This window comes from Rhizopus delemar, genomic scaffold (genome assembly GCF_000149305.1).
Source record: "Rhizopus delemar RA 99-880 supercont3.4 genomic scaffold, whole genome shotgun sequence".
Classification (NCBI taxonomy): domain Eukaryota; kingdom Fungi; phylum Mucoromycota; class Mucoromycetes; order Mucorales; family Rhizopodaceae; genus Rhizopus; species Rhizopus delemar.
This window is the reverse complement of record NW_027137830.1, coordinates 2047590-2060592: the sequence shown is the minus strand read 5'-3', so window position 1 is coordinate 2060592 and position 13003 is coordinate 2047590. Positions and strand designations below refer to the sequence as shown.

Here is a 13003-nt window from a genome sequence, read left to right as displayed (position 1 = left end):
TCAGACTCATGTTAACAAGAGAAATGCAACTGCTGTTTTCCATATGTCCAAATAGGCACTGAAAGCTTGTTTGTTGCCAAAGGAGACGCATTACTTCATGTGTGAACACCGTGAAACAAAAACGGTAAAGAAGTAACCAACGTGTCAGTATTAGAAGGCTTGCCTTCTGTTGAAGTATATGAATCAAATAAAGTAACTACTAAAGAAAAAAAGAGATTCTGATCTAATCCGGGTGGAACGAAATATTATTTTTTTCAATGCGCCTATCGCGGTCTTTTATTTTAAAATAAAATTACTACAGATGTCGAAGGGACCATCAATAGTAATGAAACTAAACAAGAAGTAGTCTCTAGCCGCCTGAAGGCTATACAAAAAGGACAAGAACAAGTGAGATTTGATAAAGCAGTAACAAAATTTCTAAACAACAAGGTAAGGAAAAGGACAACGCAAGCTTACAACTTGAGTTGGCAACGCTGGGAAAGATGGTGTAATTCTCAAATACCTCCGGTATATCTTTTAGTTTACAATATCAAGAGCCTGTTAGAATTCTTTGTCTCATTTCAACACATGTCAACACAACAATTGAAGGTATATAGAGCAGCAATAGCATAAGTATTTCGCCAAATACATCCAGATCAACCTTCAATCGCAAGCAATCCATTTATCCAAGACGTCTTCCGAGCTAAGATGAAGAAGACAACAAGGATACCAAAGGAACATCAAATAGAAACCTGGGGCTTGAATATTCTGATTGATCACATAAAAAATAACTATCTCAACAATGACTGGTTTACCATTGAACAACTTCAGCAAAAGACGATCATTTTCTTATGTATTGCGACAATGTGGAGGCCAAGATCGGATATTGGCACGTTACAACCTCGAGATATACACTTCAATTGAATAAAAAATGGAGATATCATTGGAGTTACCTTGTATATACGAGCTCCAAACGAATCAAAGTAAAGCATTCCATTTTGGGGGCTTTGCAGGAAAAAATCATGTATCCAGTTATCGCGCTATATCAGTTCCTAGAAAAATCCAGAGACTTGAGAAAAACACTGCCTGTAGAGCATACAGCTTTCTTAGCTTACTTGGGAAATCCAAATCAAGTACGATCAATTCAACCGACAACAATAGCAAGTATTCTCAAACAAATCATGCAAGCAACAGGTATAGATGCAACAGTATTTGGTCCACACTCTATCAGATCAGCTTTCAGCACAAAGGCCGTACAGATGGGTCATACAATTGACGATGTCAAAACCATGCACATTGGAATCTGTCAGTAGACATATTTGAACGATTTTATCATAAACCAGCTCATCAGATACACAATAGTAAAGATATCATTAGCTCAATCTTCCCTGGTTCTGAAAACAATACCACATCTGAAGTCGAAATGGAGGCAACCAAGGTTGGAATAGGTACAACATACAATCGTACGGTTGCCTGAATGAATACGAAAGATATGGTACAATCCACCATTTAGTATAGAAAATTTATTTAGACAATTTAACTCACCACATAAAAAAGAAGTATATATATACATGTATACATGTACTGAGGAATCATACACATCTTTCAACCACTAAATAAACAGAAAAAATCTCAAAAACACGGCAAGAAAGTTATGAAGAGCAGTGATTTATAAAAAGTTTTGTATTTTATTATTTAAAAAATTAAAACTACAAATAAAATAACCCAATTGAGCACATAATCACTTCTGGGATTGAATTGCCCAGGTCAGATCAAAAAAAGGGACAGAACTAAAAACCTTTTTGATAGGCAAAAAGGCAAAAAGGAAAAAAGACGAAGAAGGGAAGAGGAAAAAGAAGATGTATCATCAAATATTAGATTAATTGTTGCACATCCACTTGACAAGCTTGACCCCAAGAGGGGGAGGGGAGTTTCAGGAGGGATCTTTCCATGATGCAATTAATTGAGTTCAAACAGAAACTGACAAATGGAAGGCCATCAAACTGTCCAGACAGCGAAAGGTGACGGATCGATGTTGACAGAAGGACCACGCCTTTTGCGTTGGGTTGGTAGCTTGTTCAAGAGGAAAGACAGTGGGTCAGGTTCAGTTGCGGGCATTTGTAAACGACGATGCATATGTAGACACCAGATAGCATGTAGTCGGGTAAGCATCACATTTGGATGGTAAATACAAGTTATGGGAACACCACCGGGGAACCAGCCAAGGCGCCAGCGTATCAGACAACTGCGTTCAGCGGAGGTAATGGGTAATCGGCAACCGTTTGATTTTTATTAGTGAAAATATTGTATCTGCTGTATTATGTATTCAGCATACATTTTGTACACATTGCAGATTGGCACCTCTTACCAAAATATTGTAGTCAATAATACACATAATCGTATATTGTTATTATTATTGTGTATTATTTTAGCTTTGAGATATTGTTCATAATAGTCTTATTTATTTTACGTTTATACGATGTTCACGACATAATGTCTTTATTTATTGTCTCTATTGAAAGAAAGTACCAATCATAATGCCATTTTCATTTTATTCCGCTGTAGGAAAATAATCTGTGTAATTCCATATTTCTCCGCGGCAATATTTTACAACGCAAATTATTAGAAGCTTGAGAAAAGTAATGTAAAACACAATAAAACATTGATCAATTTTATTAATTTTGTTTTAATCTCAATTCGAGAAACCTTAAGTATATAAAGCATTTAATTCGATGGGCAAGGTTTCCTCGATATCAGTAAATGCATTTCTCTTTTGGTTCATTTCTTTTGATATTTTCTCTGGTTATTGCACTAGCCACTGCAGAGAACATTAATGTTTGCTCGTCATGTACTTATAAAACAATTGGCAAGGCTCTTTCTTCTATTCCCAATAACTCCAAAGTCTACACCATTCTTATCGCTTCAGGAACGTACAATGAGAAGGTCACCATTACTCGCTCTAATGTTATCTTGAAGCCCTCCAGCGGTATAGTCACTATAGCATATAGTGCTGGACATAGCACTCAATCCTCCACTGGATCAAACGCTGATTCTGCAGTTTTGACTATCAAGGGCAAGAATGTCAAGGTCTACAACATTATTGTTGCCAATACTTATAAACAAGTCAGGGATATTGCCAATTTGGCCTTGAACCTTGAAGGTTCTGAGGTTTCCTTTTATAATGTCAAGTTATACGGTTTCCAGGACACGCTTTTGATCAATCGAGGTGGCTCTGGGTACTTTAAGAATTGTTACATTGAAGGTTCTGTTGACTTTATCTGGGGTTATGGCACCGGTAAGTAAATGACATTTTTATATAAAAAAAAAAGCTGCCATTGACATACTTTACATAATTGTAACCTTATATATCCTTTTAGGTTACTTTGATCATTGCACAATTGCATCCAACCAGAAAAGTGGTTACATTACTGCTCATAGCAGAGATTCTGCAAGCGCCACTGGTGGCTTTTATTTCAACAGTTGTACAGTCAAAGCTACTATCCCATCCGGTCCTTTATCAAAGACCTATAACTCCTCCCTTTCTTTCACTTCATCTTCTCAATTTCCAAACACTCACTACCTTGGTCGACCTTGGGGTAAATATGCTCGCGTTGTATTTATGTATTCAAGCCTCGGTAGCCACATTCGCCCTGCTGGATGGAGTATCTGGAACAAGAATGATCCTAGAACAAGCGACGTTATCTTTGCTGAATACAATAATGGAGGAAGTCGTCCCTGGTCTTCTTCGCGTGCTCCATTTGCTACTCAGTTGAGCGCTAGTCAAGCTTCAAAATACAGTCTGAACAGTGTGTTTGGTGGCAAAACCTCATGGATCGATACTTCCATATAAATGTTCTTTATAAAATAGTTTTACCGAGTCAAGTGCAATAAAAGTATACTACAATAAATCTATATCATTATTTTCTTCAAAAACAAATATATGATTTGGTTGTAGGAACCCTTTTTCTTAATTATAAAAGTTTTAACCAAAAGCCCAGGGCAAACATCAAAGAGTTCCCTTGATACTTTTTTTTTCTTTTACTTAAAAACAAGAAATTACGTGATTATATAACTGCATCCGACGCTTCACAAGCTATTATGTTTGGCATTTTTGGCTTTCAGGTTGCATCTTTATATAAAGTTTGGCACTTCAAAAGCCAAATAAACAATCTTTTTCATCTCTTTTAAGCCATTTCCAAAAGATATCGATCAATCCAATACCTTTTGATACTTCTCTTTTGTTATCCATCGTGTATAATAATATTTAACAACGCTTGCTATAGCAATGAGAAATAAAGGTTACATGCTAAACTGAGAGATAATTTAAACCCAAATCACGTTTTATATTAAGCACTGTTCAATTGCGGTATAAAGTTTTTTTTTTTTTTCTTAAAAAATTATTTATCTAAATGGCAACTCTTTCAGATGAGGCCATTCGAAAGGTAAGATGCTTCAGTTTGATTTTATATTTCTCATTCTTATCTCAACTATGGCTTTTTAGGTCTTTGTTGAATTACAAGCCAAGTTCATCCACAGTCAACAGCAAGTAAGCACTGTAAAAGCTCAAATTCAAACAAAACAACGCGAACGTAAGATGGCGGAATTAACTAGACGTGAATTGGACAGTTTAGATCCTCAAACAAAAACATATAAGCCAATTGGAAAGATGTAAATTTGACAAAGGTTTTTAAACACGATTTTTTTCTTTACTGAACTTGCATTTAGGTTCATTCAAAGCCCATTAAATGATATGAAGCAGCAATACGTTGATTCGATTTCTAAGACTGATGAAGATATAAACCAGTTGGAAAAAACACAAAAATACTGGGAACGAGCAGCTTCCGATGCCGAGGGAAATCTCAAAGATATCCTTCAGGGTCCAAGAACAATGTAAATAATAAAAATTTATTTTCCTTTCAAAATTTGTGTAGTTTTCATGTGCAAATATTGCTTGATGGATTTATTTGAAGGATTTAGATCACTACTTCCACTGCTTTCTCCGCTGAGTGTACTACTGTTATAAGCAGTGGCAGTTGAACTACATTTTTCTATTTCTTTCGTAGTCTTGGCACCAACTTGTTTTAGATAGTCTGCGATGGATGCAAGTCCACAGCTTTTAGCTAAATCAAGTGGAGTAGGTACCTGCTTTAGAATACAACTGTTTGGACTAGCACCAAGCTCAATTAGTGTCATGATAACTTTCAATTGCTTGTGGCGAACTGCATAATGAAGTGGAGTCTCTCCTTTGTTATCTAGTGGGTCTATCTTGACTTGACAATCTTCAACAAACAACGTAACGAAATGTGTTCTTCCGTTGATACATGCGTAATGCAGAGGAGTAGCCCCTTTATGAGTTCATGAATTAAAAAAATAGCTATAGTTAAAATCGTAAACTTACCAGCACGATCTGTCTTTTCAAGTAATTTGTTATGTGTTCTTTTCAGTACATAATCAACTATATCTTTTGCATTACTTCGGACAGCAGCATGAAGAACACTTTCACCTGATGGACCAATAGAGTTTAGCAAATCACCATCCGATTTTTCAACCAGTGCTCGAATGCTGTTCAAATGTCCAAATTTAGCCGCTAAAACCAATGGCGTGATCTGATCTTCTGCATTATCTGTTAACGGAAAAACATTTGGTTTTGCCCCAGCCTGCAAGACGCGCCTTAAAGAGGCTGTGTTCCTTGTGGCAACCAGCGCATGAACCAGACTATAGCCTTCTTTGACATTATTGACAGTGTCTGAACTTTTGGCCACATTTGGATCTCCCCCACGACGTAAATAATTGCTATAAAGCAAAAGAATTTTAGGCAACAGAAAAAACAAGCTAAAAAATCTGTTGTTTGAACAAACCTAACAAGTTTATCAATCTCTGGTTTATTTGATTTTCCTTGAGCAATTGTATTCCAAAATCCGTCATTGCAAGCAAACTTTAAAATATCCGTATCGTCTTTTATATGTTTATTTCCTGCGTTTTCGTTGTTCCTTGTGCTTTTTTGAAGTGGCTCAAGTGGCATGAGAGAAGATTCAGAAGCTACTAATGAATCGATAGGAGTGAATAAAATGGATGAAATGTCAAACTCATCATCGTTATCACTGAATAAATTTTCCTTTGATGATGTTGGATCAAGAAAATCGTCTATGGGCGAAGTTGGCGTAGAAGAGCAGCCTAAAGATCGTTCTGATGAAGGATTTGCGGGTATAGAACTTTCTAAAGATGAACATCTAATCAAACGATTACATCTAGACCTGTATAGATCTATCTCCTTTAGTGCCTTTTGATAATGTAGTGATTGGGTTTGGTATTGGTGCTCTAATTTAATGTTTGAACTTTCCAAATCTTTTAATGTATCAATCAAACTATTATGTTTTTCCATGTAATCCTGTATTACTCTGTCTGTGATTTTTTTTATTCTTTCCTGAAGGTTAACACATTCTATTTCAGCAATGGCATTTTGAAGCTCTACATGTAATTCTGTGTTTTGATATCTTTGAAATTTATGTTCATTATTAGGAATAGGTGGAAGGGATAGATTTTTATAATATTCTTGATAAGTCATAAGAACAAGAGAAAGAGAAGGCCAAAATATAGAAAGACAAAACTAAATTCTCTATAGAACATTTATGCATAAAACTATATAAATTTTAAAAAAAAGCAAACAATATTACACACAAAATGATACTCTTTACACTCTTCCTTATTCTATCTCCTCTACATCTGATTCCCCTTCATTCTCCTTTAATTGGTTTTCTCTTTACAAAAATCATTGGATCAAAGCAAACCATTTTAAGATTATGTAGCGGATAAACTTTTATTGTTTGCAGTGTAACTGTTTTGTTTTACTAAACAGTGGAACGTTTTTCTTTTGTTTTTTTTTGTCAGGTGTTCTAGTTTGCTATTTAATACCGTGACTATCACAAAATCAGAGCGCAACATTTACAAAAACAACCCAATCATGACCTCTCTTTCCCTTAATGATCCTTCTCCTTTTTTTTTTTTTTTTTTTTTTTTTTTTTTTTTTTTTTTTTCCATGACCTGCTGCTGCTTTCTCCTTTGTAGTTTTTATGATTTCCACTTTTTTAATATTTTTTCCCCCTGTTCTCTGAGTTTAATTACTGATCATACAACATGACTAATAAAGAGAGACATAAAGGGTTTAAGCTTCCAATATATGTACCTGCAAAAGATATTGCAGTAAAAATCACTCAGCAATATAAAATTGAATGAATTTTGAGGGCTATACATAATAAAGTATTTCTTAATCCAGTTCAATGTACCTGGATACTAACAATAGAAAAAAAGAGCTGATCATGATGATCGTCATTGTAAGCATAGACTACAGTACAAGTGCAAAAATTCAAGTTGGCTCATCTATCGTAAATTCATAAGCCTTGTTCAATAAAAAAAGGGACTCGATCAAGACACACTTATTTCTTTTACTTGTATCTACTGGAATAAAAGACTACACAAGTTGCCCATAATTGAAGATACTATACAATTTTTTTTTTGCGTACACACCGCAAAGTTCCCCAAAATCAAAATCACAGTAGCTGTTAATATTATAATAACAATCAACAAACTCTACAGTTGAATATTAACATGGATAAAGACACATGGTTTCTAGTCTGGATAAAGAAAGCTCTGTCTTAGCTTGAATACTTCTTTTTTTTAGCAAGCAAATGTTATGGACAACAAATGTTTTAATTTCAAACATAAATGAGGCCAGGTTATTTACACTCTAATAATATAAACCGTTTTTTAATGTTTATAGGAAGCATCGTACCCAAACCAGCATAGTATAGGATATCACAAAACGTCAATAAGCCTGATACAAGCTACACAATGAGATCTGTACCATTTCTTCTTAAAGACTTGAGGTGGGATTTTTATACAAAACTAACTTGTCAATATCAACCCTCGCACAATGCTTGTACTTTTTTTTTGATATTTTGTGATCTCCCAACCACTAATTTGGCTACAAATCTTAATTTATAAATAAAACCCATGCGTCAATCCTGAATCTCTAGATTGTGTTTGTGGTAAAGATAGCAAGAACCTTACAACTAATAAAAAGATAAAAAACGATGAGGTATTTACATGAGTTGAATGTAGCAAGGTTCGATCATCTCGATTGTTTTCAACAGTTTAGGATTATATATTGTATAAGAATACCTTTGAATTTGACTGTCTTCAGCTAACGTTGTGGACACTGAAATCAACTGTAGCAGCATCCTCTTGGATCAAAAAGAAACACAGGTGTTCCTCGACTGCCGGAGACCCAAACTTTTTTTTGTTTGTTTTTTTTCTCGTGTAATGGAAAAGCCCCCAACAACAACGGTAGAGGGACTGAGACTAGCCTTGGAAGGATTGGGCTTAAGTACAAAAGGACAAAAGGCAGAATTAAAACAGAGACTAAGAAAAGCAAAAAAGAAGTTGGCAACAGAGGAGAAAAAGGAAGTTGAAGAAATCAAAACAAAGTATACAAGGGCTTTTTCTCTCCCTTTTTAAGTTTCCAATTTAACTTTTGTAATTTTAGTTCTCAACCATTTGATTACTACTTATTTTTTGATGTGGAAGCAACATGTATAGAAAATGGAGGTTTTAATTATCCAAACGAAATTATTGAATTTCCTGTTGTATTGGTTGATGGAAAAACATTTGACATTGTGCGGATCAAAATATTTGTTTAGTGTTGATTTTCTTAATCATTTTAGTAGGTCGATGAGTTTAGATCTTATGTTAAGCCAACAATCAATCCAACGTTAACGGAATTTTGTATGAAATTAACAGGCATTACACAAGATACGGTGGACAACAGTCCTGTATTTATTGATGTATTAAATCAATTTCAAGAATTTCTTGCAAAATACAGTCTATTTCAATCTTCAACTGCAATATTTGTTACTGGTAAATACATGTATATACAAACACGATAATAACAGATGTCTTACTATTTCGTTTTCTTTTTTTTTTTTTCTTAGATGGTCCTTTTGACATAAGAGACTTTATAACAAAACAAATAACTCACAGTAACATTGATCCAAGACCTGCATACTTCAACTTGCCTTGGATTAATATCCGAAAGTTGTTTAAAGATTTTTATCATCAAACTCAAAGCAAGAATATAGCAAGCATGTTGAGTCATTTAGAAATGTCTTTTGAAGGAAGAGAACACAGTGGATTAGATGATGCTCGCAATTTAGCTTATATCGCTAAGCGTATGTTTGAGGATGGCTGTATATTTAAGTCAAATTGTAAACTACAGAAAAGAGAATATACAAGAAAGAGAAGATAATGTTGATCATTGAAACAAAAAAATTTTACTATTACTTTTCTATTGTTTTAATATACCTTTTTTTATATACAAGGTATGCTCTTATTCTACTATGAGCCTTTTTGTTTGCATAGTAAAGCAAGGAAGAGAAATTTAAAAGTGTTTGCTGGTGGTCTTGGATAAACACTGCTCGATTGGCTTCCCAATGTCTCTCGCTAGTATCTCTCACACTTGTCACCGTCTCTTTTTTCCCAAACATTTTTACTCTTGACCCCATAAGGGGTTTTTAGCTTCCACCCATTCCCTTTTGATCTGACGATGAAAACTAAATCATCATGCGTTCATTTGGGGTTTGATTTTATTTGTAATTAAAATTTTGACCTCACAACTTACAAAAAAAACTAATCACATTTTGAAAATAATAAATTGAAAAGATAAGCAGTTAACTTAACTACTTTTCAATCCTTTTAAAATTTGCAATATGACACAAGTCAGACTTGATATTGAATCACCCAAAAATAATGGTGATACATTATCCAGTGATTTTAAAAAGTTACAAGAGATCTCTGTCAAACACATTAATGAAACTAGAGGAGAACTGCCTCTTGAGTTATCTGTGTATGAATTGATGCAAGTAATCTTTCTCGACCAGTTCGTTTGATCATGAACTAACTATAAGAAAAGGCCTAAAGTCAATGTCAGAAAGTTTAGGAGTCATGTTAGATCAAACAAAAACATACGATCGTATTCACTCTGAATATTTGTACAAAGTACTAAAAAGGTCTGGCTTCCCAGATAAATTTATCAAGCGCATCCACGAACTTTTCTTTGGTAATTCAATTTCAGTCAACGTGAGCGGATCCTTGGTTGACAATATACGACAGCTACCCGGACTACGCCAAGGAGACTCGATTTCACCTATACTTTTCAATTTTACAATAGAACCATTCTTACTATCCATTCTTAACAATGAAATCATTGGCAGTTACTGTCTTAAAACTAGGAGGTCCAACTCTGGCTTATAATTAACAGCACCAAGATCAGTCAAATTACAAGCCTACACAGACGACATACTAATATTTATCAATTCTAAGGAAAAATTTCTGGAACTACAAAGGTGTCTAAAAGTATATAATGATGTATTGAATTCTTAAGTAAACCATTCCAAGTCTGTATCTTTTTCCTTAACCGGTGGATCCATGTTCAACAATCGTGAACTCAAAGAACTGATAAGTCATAATGGTCTCAGGTGGCTTGACTCTCAAGCATTAGGCTACATCAAGTGCCTTAGCTACCCAATATGGCTCAACAACAATCAACGATCTATATTTTATAAAGAAACTATCAACAAGCTCGAAAGCTCGGTTAACATTCATTCACAGTGCCAACTTGCCGTTTATGGCAGGATACACATTGCCAATACACTCATACTCTCCAAGCTGTGGCATTTTCTGCGTATTACGAGTCTTCCAAAAGCCTTTTATAACAAGGTGTCTTCTATTGTGTATCAATTCGTTATTCATAATCTGTTTCTTAGGATTGTTCAGAGCAACTCTAGAACAACCAAAAAACAAGGATGATGTTCATTATTGAATGTAGAAGTCCTGCAAAAGGTTTTAAAGTTTCGATGTATCAATACGTTATTGTTAAACTGTTATCAATGGATACCAGACTTCCTGTACAAGATGCTGATATTTACTTTGCAATCTTCAATCGACGCTCCTTCATATATCATCCCTATGGTAACATGAAAGGCCTCCATCCACTAATTCTCATGTTTAGTGCTTTAGGTTCCTGTCCTCGTTCACCTACCGAAAACGACCTGACAATATCACCATAGATTAGTCTACTCATTTCCTCCAAAGATATATGTAAAGAAGACCCACAAGAAAAATTCAAGTTTAGGAAATTTCTCCAAGCACAAAAAGCATATCATTTCTTTGAACGAGATTTCCTTTCGAATGGTATACAGTTCAAAAACAGGCAAGATCGTAGCTCTCCTAATATTCTACAAAAAATCAAAATGCTGTTCTTACTGGAAATTTTACTTCTCAAGCTGTTTTTTTGCATCTTTATTGTCAGCTGAACCGAATGGACTTGGATTTGACGATGAAGACGATTCAATTGAATCAAGTATCAACTTTGATCCATCCATTCAACTGGTGAAGCATGGTGATATCAATGTAACAGCGATGAAGAAGCGTCAACTAAAGACAATGTTCAGCTTCAACACAAATTCACAAATTCACAAATCACAAATATAAATTACAACAACTGGAAAGCTTTTATAAGTAATCCTATTCACCATATTCCAAGAAACTATTACTCAACCCAACTTGCAGAAAATCATTCCAGTAAATGTAGAAGACGAATATTGCCAATTATGCAAACTACTATAAACACAACATTATATGCTCTTTACTTGCATTCAAAAACAAGACCTATGGAAAGTGACTTTCAAGAAATACTTGTCAAATCCTAAAGATCCTAACTGCAACTCAATATTCCAAGATTTATTTCCACTTAGATTATCCAAGTATTACATCTTACATTATCATGACAAGTTTACAATCTATGATTTTTTTTTGCTACAGTCATTCGATTCATATGGAGAGCCCCTGGCAATAGTTTTTTGAACAGACTCCTGTCTTGGATGAGATGATCATCTGTTAAATCTAGAAAGAGCTATTGAAACTAGCTGCTTCCAGTTGCTATATCAATACCTTTTGTACTTTTATAAGTCACTGTTTCATAAACTTGCACCACTCTTAATCCTTATACTCTTTAATGAGCTTTAATACATTAAAACTTTCATTCATAAAAAAACCTCGACTTACAAAAAAAAGGGAGCACGCTTTTCACTTGTCCTCTATCCTTCTACCAACTGTATTTAGTGCTTACAATGACAACAATCATTATTTACAGATATCACTAATAGCAAAGACTTTGTCATTTTGATGAGCAAAAAAAAAAAAAAAAAAAAAAATCTTTCTTCTGCAATACTGCCTTGATTTTGTGCTTTTAGTCATATGCAGATCAGGTTTCTTAATGTGAGAGCATTTTTGAAAAAATAATGCTGATAACAATAATTATAGGAGAAACTTTTTTGTTCACAAAAAAAAAAAAAAGCAATTTTGTGTAATTTCTTTTTTTCTTGTTCAATGTTTTCTTTTATAATCTTTTTAATTGCTCTCTGGTCTTTTGTGGTTGCTGCAAATGCATTGCCAAAGCGAGGGCTGTACAACAAATTTGATACTATTGTTGCATTTGGAGATTCATATACAGACAATGGCTCGCTAGATATCTTTTATCAGGAAATGTTTGATAAGCACAGTTTGCAAGCACCTAATGCTTTAGTAAGTACCACTATGGAACTACTCAGTATTAAATATCCTTATCAAATGCTTAGCCGAAAAGATGGTGTGATGGGCGACTTTGGATTGAATACTTGCAAGATTTAATGGGCGTTTCAATTTTGTATGATTTTGCAAGGTCTGGTGCAACAGTAAACAATGTAGTTTTAATTCCGAGTTTCCCCCTTTTTTTTTATTGAACTTGCTCCGTAGAGTATCGTACCAAGGTCAACACAGGATTTAAACTCACAAATCGTAGCATATTCACAATCAGGCTTTGTTAATCAAAACAAAAACAACACAGTCTACTTTGTATGGATGGGCTTCAATGATATTCATGACTTGTTCTTAAGGTATGATAACAGAACTAAATTTATAGTTGATGAAGTTA

The 13003-nt window shown here is 34.4% G+C and overlaps 5 protein-coding genes across 5 annotated transcripts; 4 read left to right on the top strand and 1 right to left on the bottom strand.

Moving 5' to 3' along the window:
* Positions 1-910: 910 nt before the first annotated feature.
* On the top strand, positions 911-1456 carry RO3G_06256 (uncharacterized protein; the record flags this gene model as incomplete). The annotated part of the gene is made up of 2 exons (XM_067660846.1): positions 911-1173; positions 1357-1456. The coding sequence occupies 2 exons, from the start codon at positions 911-913 to the stop codon at positions 1454-1456; spliced, it is 363 nt and encodes a 120-aa protein (XP_067516947.1).
* Positions 1457-2739: 1283 nt separating this feature from the next.
* Positions 2740-3829, top strand: RO3G_06255 (uncharacterized protein; the record flags this gene model as incomplete). Its single annotated transcript, XM_067660845.1, has 2 exons — positions 2740-3274; positions 3357-3829. 2 exons carry the CDS (start codon positions 2740-2742, stop codon positions 3827-3829), a joined length of 1008 nt encoding a protein of 335 aa, XP_067516946.1.
* A 559-nt stretch (positions 3830-4388) lies between these two features.
* On the top strand, positions 4389-4873 carry RO3G_06254 (uncharacterized protein; the record flags this gene model as incomplete). Its single annotated transcript, XM_067660844.1, has 3 exons — positions 4389-4421; positions 4481-4647; positions 4705-4873. The coding sequence occupies 3 exons, from the start codon at positions 4389-4391 to the stop codon at positions 4871-4873; spliced, it is 369 nt and encodes a 122-aa protein (XP_067516945.1).
* Positions 4874-5060: 187 nt separating this feature from the next.
* On the bottom strand, positions 5061-6544 carry RO3G_06253 (uncharacterized protein; the record flags this gene model as incomplete). Its single annotated transcript, XM_067660843.1, has 4 exons — positions 5061-5099; positions 5179-5324; positions 5378-5772; positions 5838-6544. The coding sequence occupies 4 exons, from the start codon at positions 6542-6544 to the stop codon at positions 5061-5063; spliced, it is 1287 nt and encodes a 428-aa protein (XP_067516944.1).
* A 2218-nt stretch (positions 6545-8762) lies between these two features.
* RO3G_06252 (uncharacterized protein) lies at positions 8763-9280 on the top strand (the record flags this gene model as incomplete). Its single annotated transcript, XM_067660842.1, has 2 exons — positions 8763-8892; positions 8967-9280. The coding sequence occupies 2 exons, from the start codon at positions 8763-8765 to the stop codon at positions 9278-9280; spliced, it is 444 nt and encodes a 147-aa protein (XP_067516943.1).
* Between the last annotated feature and the right edge of the window lie 3723 nt (positions 9281-13003).